Here is a 20,147-nt window from a genome sequence, read left to right on the forward strand (position 1 = left end):
TTATATTAGCCACCACAATGTCCTCTTTCTCCACCGGAGACCCTTGTTCCATTCCCACCATAACAGTCTTGAAACAACTCTCAAAAAAAACCTCCAAAATACCTCCATCCTTTTTAAGGAACGTACAGTTGTTTGGAAATATAGCTTAGATGTGTGGCCTGCAACAAAGTGCTGCAGTATAGAGTATTCCTGTTCAGGGTTCTAGCCAGCTATAAGTTCATGAGGATTTGGCCAATGGCCCATCTGGTCCAGTATCCTATTCTCTCAGTGGCTCTCCCCACTTGAAGCCCCCAGGAACTGGCGTTCAGAGGCATTTCCTGTCTTCGAAAGTGGGGGGGGGATGCCGCCATTGTGGCTAGTCCCCATTGCAGACCCTCCAAGTGTCCCTATTTTCCAGCGACGTCCCTGATTTAGAAAAGCCATCCCATTCAGCCCGGACATTGAGGTCCAGTGCCGAGGGCCTTCTGGCGGTTCCCTCACTGCAAGAAGTGAAGTTACAGGGAACCAGGCAGAGGGCCTTCTCGGTAGTGGCGCCCACCCTGTGGAATGTATTTTTAATCTTTTGTTGGAAGCCGCCCAGAGTGGGCAGGGCATAAATATTATTATTATTATTATTATTATTATTACTATATCCTGGAATGTCCCCCTTTTTCATAGGATAGGGTTGCCATATTTCAAAAAGTAAAAATGAGGACACCCTGAAAGTTGTTGAGCCACGTGATTTTTTGATTCACTTGCCTAAGATTCAGGACAAAACGCTGCCCTTCAGAAATTCCCCCGGGACGTCAATTGAAATCCTGGTAATGTCCGGGAAAATCCAGATGTATGGCAGCCCAACCTTAGGATGTTTCTATTTTCATTAGAGAAATGTTGGAGCTATCTGACCCATGAACCGTCTGAAGGCAACCCTGTACAGTACAGAGAAGTTTTAAAAACCTTGAATGTTTTATTATGTTTTTATATATGTTGGAAGCTGCCCAGAGTTGCTGGGGCAACCCAGTAATATGTGTGTGGTATAAATTGTAAAATCCTCATTGTGGAATGGGACGTCCCCATTTTCATCGGAGAAATGTTGGAGGGTGTGTCATTGATGAATTTCCCCTGTCCTCTTTTGAAACCATCCAAGATGGCGGCTATCACTATCTCTTGTGGGAACAAATGATTTCGTTTTTGCTTTCTGCTCTGCCGCTATTCTTTTTTAAAAAAAGCAAAACCAAGCTGACTCGGGAAATGCCCTGAGTTTGAGTGAGGAGAGGGTGGAACTGGGAGCGGGGGTCTTTCATTTTGATGGACAGGGGTGGGTTTTCATCACAGTGGGTTTTCTTCCCTGGGCATTGCAGTCCCCATGATTTAAAAGGAGCGGGGAAAAGCTGTGCTTGTTTTTCCTGTGAATTTATGCTCCTTTACCCAATGCAAGTCAATGAAAGGGAATCTTTCTTTTGCAAAGAGAAGATGCTTTGTCTCCAGAAATCTGCCAGGCAAGCGGGGGGGGGGGCAGCAAATAAATAAAAATACTTAACTGAAAGTAGAAATCGTGGGAAATCTTGACATTTTCTGAGCACTTGGGTTCAAAAGAAAGTAATTTAAAACAAATGTTGTTGAGATATTTCATTCCGAATCTGCTAGACAGAGACACAGGATGATGACGACAGGTGGGTGTCCTTCCCCAAACTAAATCCTGGCTTTGCCTATCCAGAGGTACCCCCTCTACCAATGGTCCTTGCACTAGAACAGTGGTGGCCAAACTTGGCCCTCCAGCTGTTTTGGGACTACAACTCCCATCATCCCTAGCTTACAGGACCAGTGGTCAGGGATGATGGGAATTGTAGTCCCAAAACAGCAGGCGGGCCAAGTTTGGCCACCACTGCACTAGAAGGTCCTTTCTGGGAGGGCGGCATGGCCAGCCCTCAATATCTGTTTTCTGCTGCCTGCCATTCTGCCTCTTGGTAGAGCCGGCCCCAATTATTCCCCTCTTCCAGCTTCCCTATTCTGGTTTCAGCCTTGTTCTGGTTTCGTTTCTGATCCATGTCATTACCTCTGGCCTGTTTCCCCCCCTTCTCTCTCTCCCTCCCTTGCTTTGATCCAGGTGTTTTGGGACCAAGTGTGCTGGCTGCTCCCAGGGCATCTCTCCCAGCGACCTGGTCAGGAGGGCCAGGAGCAAAGTCTTTCACCTGAGCTGTTTCACCTGCATGATGTGTAACAAACAGCTCTCCACCGGTGAGGAGCTTTATATCATCGACGAGAACAAGTTTGTCTGCAAAGAAGATTACCTGAGCAACAGCAGCACTGCCAAAGAGAACAGCTTGCACTCAGGTGAGGAGCGGCGATGAACTTCGGCTGGGGTGGGGCAGTCCGAATGCAACTGTTTGGACCATTGAAATGCCTGGTTGTCAGGGCTGTATACAACCAGTTACATCAAGTGACTTCCCCCAAAGAATCCTGGGAATTGGGGTTTGCTAAGGATGCTCGGAATTGCAGCTTTGCAGAGGGTTAAACTAGTTCTTAGGATTTGCAGGGTGGGGGGAGCACCACGTGATGTCTGTAAATCTCACAGGAAGACCTTAGGCTACATGCCTAGCCATTAAAGGTAAAGGTAAAGGGACCCCGGACCGTTAGGTCCACTTGTGACCGACTCTGGGGTTGCGGCGCTCATCTTGCTTTATTGGCTGAGGGAGCCGGCATACAGCTTCCGGGTCATGTGGCCAGCATGACTAAGCCGCTTCTGGCGAACCAGAGCAGTGCATGGAAACGCCGTTTACCTTCCCGCCGGAGCGGTACCTATTTATCTACTTGCAGTTTGACGTACTTTCGAACTGCTAGGTTGGCAGGAGCAGGGACCGAGCAACGGGAGCTCACCCCGTCGCGGGGATTCAAACCACCAACCTTCTGATCGGCAAGTCTAGGCTCTGTGGTTCAACCCACAGCGCCACCCGCATCCTAGCCATTACTGAGGAGCTATTCTGCTGGAATCAGTCTGTAGAGCAGGAGACTCTTAATCTCAAGGTTGTGGGTTCGAGTCCCATGTTGGATCCCTGCATTGCAGGGGGCTGGATTAAATAACTCTCATGGTTAGGCTTACCATATGTCTGGAATTTCCCTGATATAGCTGGCATTCAGCCCTTGTAAACAGCGTCTGGATGGAAATTGCTGAAATGTCCCAGGAAATCCCGGGCGTATGGTAGCCCATGACGGTAGTGTAGATTTTGACAAATTTCATTAAAAATAGCTTAGTAGGCAAACTAAGGCCCAGGGGCCAGATCCAGCCCAATCGCCTTCTTAAACCGGTCTGTGGATGGTCTGGGAATTAGCGTGTTTTTACATGAGTAGAATGTGTCCTTTTACAGTGGTACCTCAGGTTACATATGCTTCAGGTTACATACGCTTCAGGTTACAGACTCCGCTAACCCAGAAATAGTGTTTCAGGTTAAGAACAGAAATCAATAGTGCTTCAGGATGAGAAAATAAATCATGCTCTGGCGGCGCAGTGGCAGCAGGAGGCCCCATTAGCTAAAGTGGTGCTTCAGGTTAAGAACAGTTTCAGGTTAAGAACGGACCTCCGGAACGAATTAAGAACCCGAGGTACCACTGTATTTAAAATGCATCTCTGGGTTATTTGTGGGGCATAGAAATTCACTCATTTTTTTCCCAAAACATAGTCCGGCCCCCCACAAGGTCTGAGGGAAAGTGGACCGGCCCCCTGCTGAAAAAGTTTGCTGACCCCTGCCTTAGAAACTCCGTGTTGGCTTTTTAAAAAAGATTTCGCAAGGAAAGCTCAGCAACTTTGGTCAAAACAACTCTTTTGTGTCCGGATTTTGACTTTTTGAAATACGGCAACCTTACTCATGGCCCCTTCCAACTCTACAATTCTGTGATTCTATGAGGAAGGCCCATTAAATTCAATGGGATATAATCTCAGGCAGGGGTGCCAATTTAATAAAATATGGGGGGGGAGCAGGTAAGCCCTGACACATACTCACCATTTGAATAGTAATGCTCATCAGCTTGGGGGGCGGGCTCCTCAAATATTTTTTTGGTGGGGGGGGCGCGAATGGACCTCGGCTCCTAGGCCTAGGAGATTGGGCACCTATGCACCCAGGTAAACTGGATTATGGAATCTGTACCTTAGCTTTTGTGAACTCTAGAATACTTTAAAACAGAATTAGATCACTCCACCAAGGGGGAGAGGTCTATCAACACCTATCAGCCATGGTAACTGGGGAAGGGAAGTAGCTCTGTGCTTAGAGCATCCGCTTTGCATGCAGAAGGTACCCGGTTCAATTCCTGGCATCTCCAGAACTGGGAGTGTCTTCCAGGTGAAAGTCTGGAGAGCCACTGCTGGTCCTGAGCAAGATGGACCAGTGGTCTGACTCTGGATCAGGAAAATTTCCTATGATGTTAACAAAACAGAGCTTCTGGATTCGGAGATAGTGTAACTCAGGATAGCCCTGGCCAGCATGCCTAATGGTCAAGGGTGATGGGAGCTGGCATCCAGCAGCACCTGGAGATCACCACATTCACCACCTCTTCCTCAGAATATCTGCCACTAATATTCATAATGCTGGGCTGTGAATAATTATTATTATTATTATTATTATTATTATTATTATTATTTCTTATTTATACCCCGCCCATCTGGCTGGGCTTCCCCAGCCACTCTGGGCAGCTTCCAACAAAATATTAAAATACCATAATACATCAAACATTAAAAGCTTCCCTAAACAGAGCTGCCTTCAGATGTCTTCTAAAAGTCTGGTAGCTGTTGTTCCTTTGACATCTGGTGGGAGGGCATTCCACAGGGCGGGCGCCACCACCGAGAAGGCCCTCTGCCTGGTTCCCTGTAACTTGGCCTTCATGCCAGGCTATGGGTTTTCTTTTTTTTTATGGAGGCATGGGTTTGGAAGAAGGGTATTGGCTTACAACCAGCAGGGCTCATTTGATGTCTTTTAATTAATTGATAGGAGCAATTAATTTGCCCCCCCTTTTTTTTTTCCTTTCTGATGCATTCCAAGTTTTCACAGCTACGGAAAATCAGAAGGTGAATGTTCTATCATTTGGGGAGGGAGCTGAGAGAAGATTATAAACTTGATTGGAGATGGAAATCAAAATATCCACCCCCGGGGGGGAATTACGGAATCACGGGCCAATATTTGGAGTATTATTAAAATAGCGTTGAATTGTACCCAACCCAAGTCTTATTCAGAGAAGACCCATTTCAGATATTTTTGAATCACTATGAGTTTGCATTGAATTGTATGAATGGTTTGATGAATTGGTTTCGTTCTCTCTCTCTTTGCCTTGTTATACTATTTTGGTTTTGACGTGCTTAGAGTCATTGCAATGTTTTGCTGATGGTTAATGCTATTGATACTACCACGAGCTGTTTTGAGCTCAGCTCTGTCGCTGGAAAAGCGGAATGCAAATCTGAAATCAGATTTAAGTCAACGCCCCAAGTTAGCCATGTCTTTTTTCTTTTTTTTAACGGGTCTTCTCTGAGCAGGACTAGGAATGGAGACAACCAATGGTTTTATTTTTGTCCTTTTTTATTTTCAATGGGTCTTCTCTGAGCAGGACTAGGAAGGGAGACAACCAATGGTTTTATTTTTATAGTATATTATAATCACATTATTGATTGCCTGCCCTTTAAACCCCCCCCCCCCAAGGTCCCAGGGCAGGTTATAACAATGTTATAAACAATTTAAAACAACTTGCAGACATTAAAAATAAGGCTTCTGAGTGGTGTATGAAATACAAAAACCAATTGCACAATGTTATTCAAATACTGGTGAAATGGACCCAATTCCTTTTCAGTCTCTGTGTTTGTGCGCTGCAGAAACTGGAGGGTCTGAGAAGATCAGATCAGAACAGGGTCTGCTAAGCACATTTTGCAATCCACACTTAGCTGCAAACCGCTGGGAGGAGCATCCCTAGGTGTCTATGGGTCTTTTCCATTCTTACATCCCTTTTGAGAAGAGGACCAGTGAATTGGAACTACTGGAGATCCATTTTAAGAGCCCAGGAAGATCAGAGAGAAACACATCTTCAGAGAGAGTGAGTGATAGACAGGCACATACTTTGTAGGAAACAGCTTCTTCTTTTTTGAGGTGGTGGGTGAAGAAATTCACAGTCCCAAGGAAATGTTTGGCCTAGCAGACTTGTTGGGGAGATGTGTGTGTGTGTCGGCTTCACACCCGTGTGTTACTGGCACACATGTGTAAAGTGTGGAGGTTTGTTGAAAGGAGAGGAAGAAGGAGAAAGTGACAACGCTGGTTGCAATTTTCCCTCCACCACAAGGAATAGTTAACACAATGCTCCCCCTCCGCAAAACACACACACACTTAAGGACAAAATATGGGGAGGGGGGAAGTGTTTTCTCTGTCTGAAACCTGAGGCTTAGTCCAGCTCACAAGTAGCTCACCACGAAGTCCCATTGATTCATTGCAAACAAATACTTAATGGTGCCACCTTTTGTGGGTCTACGTAGAAGTATCTAAGTCCCACTGAGTTCTATGGGGCTTTTGTTACTCTCAGGTAAAATCATTAGGCAGCCATCCTAGGCATGGACACTCAGAAATAAATCCTAGTGAATTCAGTGGGGCTCCCCCCCCCATGTACTATTTTCCTTTTGATTGATTTTGATTTAACAGTGGGGTTAGGAATGCAGCCTTTATTTATTTTGTAAAATTTATACACAACATGATTGCAAAAAGACTCTGAAATCCTCAAAGCAGTTTGTAAAAAAAAAAAAGTTAAAACAATAAGAAAAATTAACAACAATGCTATAAGACAAAGTTAAAATAACAATAGACAAAAAAAGCCAGATTAAAACTCACATCAACATTAATTGCATTAATCTCTTCCACTGAAGTAAACATAATTTTACTTCAGCTCTCTACATATTAATACATATTTATTTGGAAGAGACCTCCCCCACCCCACGTGTGTTTCAATGGGATTTACTCCCAAATAATTGGGGGTTAGGCTGCTGCCTTAAAAGTGCTTTACGCTGGAACAAGCTTCCCTTACTTCAGTGGGGAGGGGGGGACTGAAGGGCATCCATGCAGGGTCAGGCCAAAGGACTATCTAGCCCATGGGTTGGCAAACTAAGGCCCGGGGGCCAGATCCGGCCCAATCACCTTCTCAATCCGGCCCGCGGACGGTCCAGGAATCAGCATGTTTTGACATGAGTAGAATGTGTCCTTTTATTTAAAATGCATCTCTGGGTTATTTGTGGGGCATAGGAATTCGTTCATCCCCCCCAAAAAAAATATAGTCTGGCCCCACACAAGGTCTGAGGGACAGTGGACTGCCCCCCTGCTGAAAAAGTTCCCTGACCCCTGGTTTAGCCAAAGGACTATCTATCCCAGCATCCTGTTCTCACAGCAGCCAACCAGCTTCCCCTATGGAAACCCTGCAAGCAGAATATGAGCACAATAGCTCCTCTCTGGCTCATAGTGATTCCCAGCAACCAGAATTCAGAGGCATATCGCTTCCCACATTGGAGGGAGAATGCATCCATCATGGCCAATAGTTACTGACAGTCTCGTCCTCCATCAATTTGGCTAATCTGTGATCATCCAGATGTTTTCGATCTGTTTTTAAAAAAACGTAGGTTGCTTTTCACCCTGTTAAGTCTCAAAGTGTCCTATAACAGTGTAAAATACACAAAATTTAAAATTAAGCCTCCAAGATTCAAAACCTCAAGAATTTAAAATATCTATTGACGGATATAGCTATCTATAATCATTAATACATAACGCAGCTCGGTCGATTAGGGCGTGGTGTCGATAATGCCAAAGTCGCAGGTTTGATTCTTGTGGGAGGGAGTTCCACAGGGCAGGACCCGCAACACAGTTCCCCATCATTCCCTGACCATTGGCCATGCTGGCTGGGGCTGGTGAAAGCTGAAGCTCCATGGCATCTGAGGACAGCAGCTTCCCTTCCTTTAAACCCAAACCATACTTTATTGTCATGCGTTCGCACACACATCTCACTCCAAAAATCTACTCGGTACTTATTTTGTTGCTATTAAATAAGTTTGTGGGTTGTTGTTTTTTAAGTGACTTTTTAATACAGGTTTGGGGGGAGCCTGTTGGGGCTCATTGCCCCAAATTCTAATATTTTGGAACATTTTTCCTCAGCAACAATGTTTAGGATTGCAGCCCAAGTCAATGTGCTTAGATGCAAATTGCTTCAGGTCTCAGTTCTAAACTCTTAAGTTCCAGGGATGTACAACTAGGAATATGTATTTTGGACAGATAATGCTGTTTCTCTCAAATCCTGTTTGGGGGGGTTTCCTTCAGGCATTTGAGGAGGATAAGGTTATCTAGCCGAAATGGCTATGTTCTGTCTTCACTGTCAATTGCTAGGAATCACAAGGCCCTGTTCAACCAACCTTTTCCTCTCTAGGGTAATCCAATAAGTGTATGGGACGCCAAAATGTCTGGAAATCAAGGAGACTGACTTGACAAATAAATGTCTCTTTGATGAGGAAATAAGCTGTAGAACCAATTCGCACATGCATGGTTTTCACTTTGCAATCTGCATGTGCGAATGAGCCAACCTGGGTCAAGTGTCAGATTTTTCTTTTTTGGCATTCCACATGGTCTGTGGACACATCCAGCTACTGAAATGCGGAGGAGGAAATGGCTTTGACTTACTTCCCTCCAGGATGATAGCACCAACCAGGATATGGGGCTGGATTTTCCTTAGAACCAGGGCAGCTCAACTTCCTCTCCCTGATCAATACAATTACTATTTAATTTTTAAAAATAAAATAAAAACAATAGCATTGCTTAAAGAGGCATTTGTTTAATCTCATGTCCAGCTTGGCCCTCTGGAAGTCAGTGGGAAGTACATTAAGTGTATATACAACTGATGCTTTCTATAGTCGGCCAGCTGCAATGGACTATCATTCAAGTTTCCAGTGGGCTGTGAATTGGCTGTAACTTTAAGAAGAGCAAATTTCAATAACTTGTGCCTGGCTTGTTTTTTCCTCCTCCCTCCTTGTTCCTTTTTCCTTCTTTTTTTTTTTTAATTCTTTTTATTAATTTTCACATTAGATCACCAAAAAGAAAAACAAATCAACGGTTACAACAGTTGTAAAAAACCCCAACACACACAAAAAAGAAAACTAAATAAATATCAAAACATAACGTATAAACAATGTCGATTTCCATTACGCTTCTTTGTCTTCTCATTTATATCTTTATATCTTTAAGTATTTTAATCATTCTTCTACACATCTATTGACTTCCATCCCTCCCAGTTTCAGGCTTCTTAATGTGAATAGTTTATTTCTCCTGCAGTTGATAATTATAATGATTTGCACATCGTAATATCTATATCAGTCCTGCTATAGTTTTTAGGTTCTTGTAATTCCCTTCAATATAAATCATAAATTTATTCCAGTCATTAATAAACTTTGTATTCCTTTGGTTTCTAATTTTTTGTGTCATTTTTGCAAGTTCTACAAATTCGAATAACTTTGTTTGCCAATCACTAATTGGTGGGATACTTTGGCATTCCTTTTTCCTTATATGCCATCTTTTTAGATTGTGAGCCCATCTTAGTGCTGGTTTTCGTAAGCTGCTCTGAGGGCCTTTATGGCTGAAGAGTGTCTATAAATGCAACATTATTTATTTGTTTGTTTGTTCTGTTGCCTCCCACCTCTGCTTCTCAAGGCAATACACGCAATGTAATAAAAACTGCTAAAAAGCCTTTGGAAACAGCACAGAAAGTATCTGGCAAATGAATGGGGAAATAATAAAATATGGCATAAAGCAATTCATCCTGCTGGGGGAGCTTGTCATAATTTGTATCACTATGCTTACATCTAAAGAAACAAACAAGTGGGACATTTTTTCATTTTCTCCCACATTATTAGAACCTGGGGTCCTGCAATTAATCTGCTTAGCCAGAGACTCAGGATGAGCAAAAGGAAGGCTTCCTTTGTGCAGTGCATCATTTACCTGTGGAACTCACTGACACAAGATGCACTGGTGACTGCCTCTGCCTTAAATAGCTTTAAAGGGGGGAGCCAAATTCACAGTGTGGGGAAGTGTTTTAAGGTGGGGAGGTGGGGAGGTCATGGCAACACCTGCATTTATGGTGCTTTCTTAAAGGTAAAGATACCCCTGACTGTTAGGTCCAGTCGCAGACAACTCTGGGGTTGCGCAGCTCATCTCACTTTATTGGCCGAGAGAGCCGACATACGGCTTCCAGGTCATGTGGCCAGCATGACTAAGTTGCTTCTGGTGAACCAGAGCAGCGCACAGAAACGCTGTTTACCTTCCCGCCGGAGCAGTACCTATTTATCTACTTGCACTTTCAAACTGCTAGGTTGGCAGGAGCAGGGACCGAGCAACGGGAGCTCACCCCGTCGCGGGGATTTGAACCGCTGGCCTTCTGATCGGCAAGCCCTAGGCTTTGTGGTTTAGACCACAGTGCCACCCACATCCCTTGGTGCCTTCTTTCACGTTGCTTATTTAGCAAGCAAACCATCCTATATGATCAGCTCCCCTATTCAGTTATGATTGAGATAAGATGGTTGCAGTTGGATGCGCATCTGAGAAAAGGCGGACATCTAAGGACATGTGTCTTTGTGCGTGTGCTTCTCCCTACCACTGCAGCCACCACCGGCAGCGACCCCAGCCTCTCCCCGGACTCCCAAGACCCCTGCCAAGACGATGCCAAGGACTCGGAGAGCGCCAACGTGTCGGACAAGGAGGTGGGCAGCAACGAGAACGACGACCAAAACCTGGGGGCCAAGCGGAGAGGGCCCCGCACCACCATCAAGGCCAAGCAACTGGAGACCCTCAAAGCGGCTTTTGCTGCCACCCCTAAGCCCACCCGGCATATCCGCGAACAGCTGGCGCAGGAGACCGGCCTCAACATGAGAGTCATCCAGGTACAGGTGTTTGATGGGTGGGACAAGGCACGATGGAGGAAAATCCTAGCGTGGGGCAGTGGGGAGGGGATGGGTGTCCTGGGAAGGTGGAGGCCAGGGATGTGGAATGAGGCCTTCAAGGCCTCCCCAACTGGCCCTCAGGACTCCATCTCTGCTCCTGGGCTATAATAGCTTGGTGAGATGTGAACTGTGATAACCTTTCTTCATTGCCTCAGGAGTCTGTGTGTGTTTGTGTGTGTGTGAAAACTTTTGACACTGGTTAGAATATTGCTTGGTTTTGCTCCACCTGCCTTTGGCCTCACCCATCATTGACTTTTGGCTCCCAGGAGGCTGGGAACCAAGAAATGCAGGCCACAGGGTCACAGAAACAAAGAATTGTAGAGTTGGAAGGGACCCAAAGGGTCATGGAATCCCTCGCAATGCAGGAATCCTGTGCGCAAACACACCTTATTCTTATTCTTCTTTGGTGATCACTCGTATCCAAGTAAGATTGTCTTCCATGAACATTTAACAGTGAGTCCATAGGTGACCGTGGAGGCCAGTTCTGGATCCACACGTCCTTCCACCGTGGGGACACTGGTTTCCAGGCAGGAGTTGATCACAGTGAGGGTTTGCCAAGCCTGCCTTCCTCTTAGCTTGTTTCTTCTTTTTGCCCTGAGTTCGTGCTTCTTCAAAGCCCATGACACCTTTCTCCAACTGGAGCGCTCACAGGCCAGTGTTTCCCAATTGTCGATGTTTATACTATATTTTTTTAGATTTGCCTTGAGAGAATCGTTAAACCTCCTTTGTTGACCACCAGCCTTCCGCTTTCCATTTTTAAGTCTGGAAGAGAGTAGTTGCTTTGGAAGACTATAATCAGGCATCCGAACAACAGGACCAGTGGTCAGGGATGGTGGGAATTGTAGTCCCAAAACAGCTGGAGGGCCAAGTTTGGCCATGCCTGGTTTAGGGCTTTAAAGGCCTTTATTATCACTCCACTTCCGTTTTCTGGAGCAAAAGATGAGCACCAGTGCCATTGTGGTGTGAAATAATTGGGTTCATTTCACTCTCTGGATGGGATTCATGTAGTAGACAATACTGAGCTGAGTGGATCCACTGCCTCACCAGGTATCAGGTGGGAATGAATAATCACTCATGGGAGCACCGACCTGTATTGGGTCCCAACTGAGAGTCAGGAAGCGGTAGAGCCTCTGGCTCTCATATCTTTAACTGTGAATGCCTGATAAGTCCCTGCTTGCTGTAGTATAGAGTTAAGGAGTCGTCCACCCCTCAGTCACCTCCTGTAATTGTAAATTCAGCTGATGACTTCAGAGGCTTCCTCTCAGCACCTGTCAACTGATTGATGCTGAGAGGAGCTCCTTTGCGCACTCTCAGTGCTAAGCAGCTGATTGATACCATAGCACACCAACCCCATTAGCAGCACTGTGCAGCCAAACCCAGTCATGTCTTTTCAGCCTTGCAGCTGATGTCACATCCGAAATCTGGTGTGGGGCAGGTGGGTATGGCTGGTGGTGGTGGGAAACAACCTTGAGGTTGCTGTAGTAACTAGGGGAGAGGGTGGGTAGAAGGACCAGGGAGGTGTCAGAAGAATGAGAGAGACACAGAAGCTTTCGCTACTACCTCACTTTTGGAAGCTTCCGAGAATATAAGGCGGTTGAAGTGAAGTAGATGTGGAGCTGATCAGCCCCTCGGGCAAGGCTTCTGAGCTTACTCTAGAGCAGTGTTTCCCAACCTTGGGTCTCCAGCTGTTTTTGGACTACAACTCCCATAATCCCTTGCTAGCAAGACCAATGGTCAGGGATGATGGGAATTGTAGTCCAACAGCAGCTGGAGACCCAAGGTTGGGAAACACTGCTCTAGAGGACAAGCAAAATCGAGGGGAGCTAAATAGATAACATGTCTACCTTGCAGCAGGTAAGGCAATAATGCATAAGCTAGTTTCACAGGTGTCATTCCCCATGCCCTTTCCTCAAAGGCCAAGCCGGCACTGAATGGACAATATCAGGCTTCCTCAACCTTGGCCCTCCAGATGTTTTTGGCCTACAACTCCCATGATCCCTAGCTAGCAGGAACAGTGGTGAGGGATGATGATGATTTATTTATTTATATCCCGCCCTCCCCGGCCAAAGCCAGGCTCAGAGCGGCTAACAAGAAGTAAAAATGGGAATTGTAGTCTCAAAACATCTGGAGGGCCAAGGTTGAGGAAGCCTGGACAAGATGATGTCCTCCTGCTGGAATTAATAAACTGATTCAGTCTCAGAACAACTTCACTCCTTTCTAGTGAAGAGATGCCTATACAGTGGTACCTCTGGTTGTGAACAGGATCCGTTCCAGAGGCCCGTTCGCTACATGAGCAGAACGCAACCCACGTCTGCGCGTGCGCGGGTCGCGATTCGCCACTTCTGCGCGTGCGCGTGACGTCATTTTGTGCATCTGCACAAGCGCGAGTGGCGAAACCTGGAAGTAATCCTTTCCGGTACTTCTGGTTCCCCACGGGACGCAACCTGAAAATGCACAACCTGAAGGAAACATAACAAGAGGTATGGCTGTAATGTCTCTTCTGAAAACACAGATATGCTATTAACATCAGCTTGGCCAGCGTTCACAGGGAGATCTGTTTTTGGGGAAGGGTGACAACGCAGTGCTCTCTTGGGTATCCTAGGCCTCTTGTTATCCCTGGAGGCAGTTCTGCTTTTAATTTGTTTCTTTGTTTCCTCCATTTATTGCATTTATATCCCACCATTTTCTCCAAGGAGCTCAAGGTGGTCTATATAGTTCTCCCCCTCATTTAATCCCCACAACAACTGGCCCAAAGTCACCCAGTGAGCTTCATGGCTGAGTGGGGGTTTGAATCCTGGTTTCCCAAGTCTGGTGCTCTAACCACTACACCACACTGCCTCTCACATTAAATGGAAGGCTGCACCTATTGAATTCATACCTCTCTCTCTGTGTATATTATTGTTACTTATTTTACACAGGAGCCCTGCCTGAAATGAAAAATTGACAATCTTAGATGTGATTGAACATGAAAGAATGCAAGTTAATAATAATAATAATTTTTTATTTATATCCCGTCCTCCCCAGCCGAAGCCGGGCTCAGGGTGGCTAACAACAATAAAATAATACATTATTATTATTATTATTATTATTATTATTATTATTATTATATTAATATTATTTAGATTTCTTATCTATCATTTACTGTAAGATCCCAGGACAGGTTACAACAATATAAACATGTGATAGTAAAATCAGTTAAAATATAAACTCTCTTGGTGCATGTGAGAGTGCTGTGATGTGTGTGTGTGTGTGTGTGTAAAACACAACATAATGTGTGCATGTGTTTTTTATGAAAACAATGTGGGCACAATCTGATTGCTTGTGCTTTGACCCCTGCTGAAATAAATAGGGTTAGAATGTATTTGGCTGAATTCCCTGGATACATTAATTTTTTAAGAAATGCATGCCAGTAAAATGAACAGGGGGGCTGCAACAAAATGTTGCATCCTGGAGTGCTGCTGCTCACTATCCCAGTCACTGCCATTCCGTTCCCCTCCACAAGCATTTCCCAATCTCCCAACAACAGTCAATCAGCCACTGAGCATGCTCAGTCTTCACTGGGGCTGTCTTGGCGTGTCCCCTAATTTTAAACAAATCCTGAAGACTTTTGGTCCTCCTGAAAACCACCTATTCCACAAGCCAGTTGACTGCACCTCCACTCCGACTGGGGCAGGACAGGAGCATGGGCAAAGCCGTTAGGCGAGTGCTGACAACTGTATTTCAGTGGCACAGGACACAGGTCCCCAGTTACGTCTTTGGCATCTACATGCAGAACAGGGAGAGACCTCCTTCTGGAACTCTGGAGAGCTGCTGCCAGCCAGAGCAGGCAGTACTAAGCTTGCGAGGAATCCTATTCGGAATAAGGGAATTTCCCTTTAAAAAAGGGAAACGTTGACAGCTATGACTGGGAGTGGCCGCCGAGACCACATAACACATTGGCTCCCAGTACATTTCCGAGCACAATTCAAAGTGTTGGTGCTGACCTTTAAAGCCCTAAACGGCCTTGGCCCAGTATACCTGAAGGAGCGTCTCCATCCTCATCATTCTGCCCAGACACTGAGGTCCAGCGCCGGTGGCCTTCTGGCGGTTCCCTCATTGCAAGACGTGAAGCTACAGGGAACCAGGCAGAGGGCCTTCTCAGTAGTGGCACCTGCCCTGTGGAACGCCCTCCCATCAGATGTCAAGGAAATAAACAACTACCTGACATTTAGAAGACATCTGAAGGCAGCCCTGTTCAGGGAAGTTTTTAATGTGGGACATTTTAATGTATTTTTAATCTTTGTTGGAAGCCACTCAGAATGGCTGGGGAAACCCAGCCAGATGGGCGGGGTAAAAATATATTACTACTACTACTACTATCATCATCATCATCATCATCTGCCTGAGCCAGTATAAGGCAGCTTTCTCTGTTTTCACATAAGCAATGCCTGAAGACTGGAATGTGTATATATACTAGGATAAAATGATGATGGAGCTCAGAGCTTGGGCTACACCTGGGTGGGGAACCTCAGGCTCAGGGACTGAATGTGGCCCCACAGGCCTCTCTATCAGGCCCTCAGGAACCTCCCCACACCCTCCCTAGCCACACCCTTCACTGGCTCTGCTTTGCACCCTCCTTCTGGGGTGGAACGCTCCCTTGAACCCGGACCCTGCCTCTTCTTTGTTTGGATGAGGGGTAGAGAGCAGGACATGGAGGTGTGAACCCCTCTAACTTTTGAATGCATGGGCATAGCAGGGGGGAGCAGGGGGGAGCTGCCTCCTCCCCCCAACAATCCAGAAAATGAATAAAAATACTGAACTAAAAGTAGAAAGATTTTGACCAATTTTTCTGAATACTTGGAGGTCAAAAGGAAGTAATTTAAAATGACTGTTTTGCTGAGACATTGCATTCCGATTCTGCTACCAGCCTTTCTCAACCTGTGGGTCCCCAGATGTTGTTGAACTACAACTCCCATCACCCCTAGCTAGCCAGAGCTCAGGGATGATGGGAGTTGTAGTCCAACAACATCTGTGGACCCACAGGTTGAGAACCAGAGGATGATGACAGGTGGGTGCCTTGCGTCTCTGCCCCCCAAAAAACATCCTGGCTATGCCCATGTTTGCACCACGTTATGCCAAGTCTGTTGCTCCACTCATTTTCACCTCTGGCCCCACCCAGTGGACTGTTCCACTTGAAGACTGCAGCACAGCACAGCTATGCCATAACTTTTGCCTTTTGCTTTGCTACTTACCCCTCCACCCAGGCAATTTGGTTTGGCTGTGATTGGGGTCAGGGGAACATGATGCTTCTCTGTGCAGATGGAGAGGGAGAAAGAGGGAGGGGTGCAAAGTGATGCAGGCAAAGGGAGAAAAACAAAACTTTTGGCATTGTAATATCATTATACAAATCTATGGTGCGGCCAGGTTTGGAATACTGTGTACGGTTCTGGTTGCCTCTCCTCAAAAAGGGTATTGTAGAGTTGGGAAAAGTTCAGGAAAAGGGCAACCAAAATTATCAAGGAGATGGAGTAAACCCCCCCCCCGAAGAAAGGTTGCAGCATTCAGGAAGTTTTAGTTTTGAGAGAAAAGGCGTTATAGAAGTTTACAAAAATGATGCATGGTTTGCAGAAAGTGGATAGAGGAAAGTTTTCTCCCTCTCGCCCAACACTAGAACTTGGGACGTCCACAGAAGTGGATTGTTGGAAGGGTCAGGGAAGATAAAATAAACGCAGCAGGCAGTTAACTGTGGAACTCCTTCCTGCAGGAAGCAGCGATGACCACCAGCTTGGATTACTTTAAAGAGGATTGGACAAATTCATGGAGGAGAGGGCTACCAATGGCTACTTGATGCCTCCCTAGCTGAAGGCCGTAATGCTTCTGTATACTAGTTGCTGGAGGCCTTAGCAAGGGCGAGGGCTGCAGTGCTTGGATCCTGCTTATCTGTGAGGGCAGAACACTGGACTAGATGGGCCACTGGCCTGATTCAGCAAACGCTTCTTATATTTCTTTTCCTCACATTCACCGCAACCCATAGATACCCTGTAGTTTCTTGAGAAGTACTGTCATTTGGCCATGTGTTTCCCCTCAAACCCCTTTCCATCGGCTTTGGAAATGAAAGCTGCCGTTAAGCTGAGGTGCGTACATTTCAGACAGCCATTGCACATGCTCAGAAGGCAGGTTCATTGAATAGGAATCGGGGGAAGGGAAGTTGAAAGTGTGGGGAAGCACCACAGGTAATGCGCGCTGGATCTCTGCCCTACTCTGAGGTGTGCAGCAAGCTTAAATTGTGACTTGACATGCACCGAGAGAACCATCCTCGCTGCAATTTGAGCTGCTCATGTGTACCTTAGTCAAATCCCTGCATCTAATTTTGTAATAATAGAGCATTTATTTGGGGGTGGGGGGATGAGGAACCTGTTGCGATTCTATACGCTTTGTGTCACATGTATGGAAGCTGCCCTGTCCAGAGCCAGACCGTTATGTCCCTCTTCCTCAGTATGCATGTGCGCACTGCCGTCACAATTAGCTATGTACTCCACTGGAGTATCATAGAATCATAGAATTGTTGGGAGGGAACCCACGGGTCATCCAGCCTAACCCCAGATGCATGGTTGTTGTTGTTGTTTAGTCGTGTCCAACTCTTCGAGGCCCCATGGACCAGAGCACGCCAGGCACTCCTGTCTTCCACTGCCTCCCGCAGCTTGGTCAATCTCATGCTGGTAGCTTCGAGAACATTGTCCCACCATCTCGTCCTCTGTCGTCCCCCTTCTCCTTGTGTCCTCCATCTTTCCCAACATCAGGGTCTTTTCCAGGGAGTCTTCTCTTCTCATGAGGTGGCCAAAGTATTGGAGCCTCAGCTTCAGGATCTGTCCTTCCAGTGAGCACTCAGGGCTGATTTCCTTAAAAATGGATAGGTTGGATCTTCTTGCAGTCCATGGGACTCTCAAGAGTCTCCTCCAGCACCATAATTCAAAAAGATGCATGGTAGATGCATGGAAAAGATTCATAAGACAGGTAAAATGCTGTTTTTTGTTTTGTTAAAAAAAAAAGGTCTCATCCACACAATACATTTAAAGCATATTCAACATACCGGTACATTTGTAGCACATAGCTCCCCAAGGGATCCTGGGAACTGTAGTTTGTTAAGAATTCTCTGTACCACTCCCAGGATTTTAAGTGGGGAGGGGGAACCATGTTATTTAAATGTATTGTGTGACTTACATAATATATTTTGCGACCTTTTAAAAGAGCTCCTGAGCTGCTTGTTTTTATTTTGGCTAAAAATTTCTTAGTTTCTTCACCTTCCTACCCTGAATTTATATTTTTTTCTGCTGCTGCTGGGCTATCCTTATCCCTTTGGGTCAATACCTCCCTGCCTTGTTTACACCTCTCTCTCTTTTATATGAACTTCAGATTACTAGACACCCCTCAGCCAATCAGCGTCCTTGGAAGGTTCCAATTGGAGTGGGGGGGGGAGAGAAGGTGGGGAGAAATTGTGAATTCAAATCATTGGTGGGGGGGAACTGAGTTTTTTAGATTGGATATGACCCACTATCTCCAAACACACATACCCTTGTTAATAATAGAGTAACTATTTGAAATTAATGGACAGAACTCCTTTAGGTCCATTAATTTCAATAGGTCTACTCTTGAGTAGAATACAGCCATAGAAGAAATAGCCACATCAAGACTTCTTCCTTGAACTTGTAGATTGGAAAGCAGAGGGATAAATGAAATAGACACAATCAGCGTTTTTGTCATTAAAAGAGGGGAACATTTGAGGAGCATTATGAAAAGACATGGTACACCCCTACCTTGTTTTCTTAATTGCTTTTCTTAAGCAGGATACGTTTTTTTTAAAAAAAGCAAATACATTTTTAAACAAATGTAAAATTTCAATTCTATTCTTTAAAAGCACAATTTTCAAATTTATTTTTTTAAATTATTTTGATCTGTCCAACCTTTTTCTTCTTCTTTTTTTTCAAATGCCTGGTGCGCAGGAGTTGTTAGAAGGTTTGTAAATCCGGAGTTGGGAGATGAGGCTAAATTGCTTGCGTGGACGGAGGTTTTAAGGCAAAGCTGAGCACCAAATAGGTTCGGGGGCTCTCTGAATTAATTCCCTCATTCTCTTCACCCGCCGCATTCAATATCAGGTCCCTGATATTTTAAAAGGAGCGCGCTTTTAAAAACACTTTGAAATGAATAAATGCCTCGTTACGCATTCTGAAAGACCCAAGCCCACCGGTTAAACCTTTGAAAAATCGTCCCGGGTCTCAATGCCCCCCGTGCCAATCCTACGGCTTTCCTGCTGTGTGAGCCGTGATTTCAGCCCACTGAAGCGATTTACTCCCGAGTAAAACAGGCGGAGGCTCGGATGGTAAAGCTGCCATCCTAGCCCCATCAGAGGTTGGAAGGGATTTGCTTACTTCCAAGTAGGATAGCGCAGGGCGCTTGCCAAGCTGAGCTTGGCCGGGCGCTGGAAGGGTGCTCTGTCTACGCTCAGAGGCTCTATTTGCTTACTGAAAACAGACCCAGATTAAGCCCAGAATTCTTGTTTGTTTATTGAAAAACATATTTATCCGGGGCGCACACAGAGAGCCTTTCCGCTTCGGTTGAACGGATCTGTTGAGACAATTGAGAATATTGCTGTCTTTAGATTTAGGATATGAGACCCAGAGGCTTCTGTTTGGGGGGTGGGGTGGAGCAGAGATTTGGTTGGAAAATTTATTACATATTTATTTATTTCGAAAGTGTATATACCGATTAATAGGGATCTTCTCTATAGATTTCTGTCTGGGAATGGGAAACACGAGGTGATCGCCTACTTTAGCCCTACTCAGAGTAGACCCATTGACTCCCACGAAATTCAATATTAGAAGCAGCTCTTACTGCTTACAATATTATTCTTAAGGGATTCTGTGACAACATTGCAGTGCTTAGATGTACTGCTACAATATATAAACAGATGATGTGCCCCGATCCAACCAGAGTTAAGGCAGTTTAATCCTTGCAGAGTTGTTGTCAGGATAAAAAGGGGCAGCATACGTTTTACCTTGAGCTCCTTGGAGGAAAAGAAGGATACAGTTTTATTTTGTTTATTATTGATTAAAATTTATATGCCGCCCTTCATCCAAGGATCACAGGGCGGTTGGCAATGTAAATTAATTAATTGATGAGGCGGAAATATTTTTTAGTCTTAATT

The 20,147-nt window shown here is 45.4% G+C and overlaps 1 protein-coding gene across 2 annotated transcripts in view; it reads left to right on the top strand.

Moving 5' to 3' along the window:
- The window catches only part of LHX1 (LIM homeobox 1), a 52,697-nt gene that overhangs the window by 15,383 nt on the left and 17,167 nt on the right, over positions 1 to 20,147 (top strand). For both annotated transcript variants that reach the window (XM_079955773.1, XM_079955774.1), the window contains exons 2-3: positions 2,087 to 2,313; positions 10,629 to 10,906. In XM_079955773.1, coding sequence (XP_079811899.1) covers positions 2,087 to 2,313; positions 10,629 to 10,906 — 505 coding nt within the window. The remainder of the gene's footprint in view (positions 1 to 2,086; positions 2,314 to 10,628; positions 10,907 to 20,147) is intronic.

The sequence above is a fragment of the Podarcis cretensis genome (genome assembly GCF_951804945.1).
Source record: "Podarcis cretensis genome assembly, chromosome: 15".
In the NCBI taxonomy this organism is placed as follows: Eukaryota; Metazoa; Chordata; class Lepidosauria; order Squamata; family Lacertidae; genus Podarcis; species Podarcis cretensis.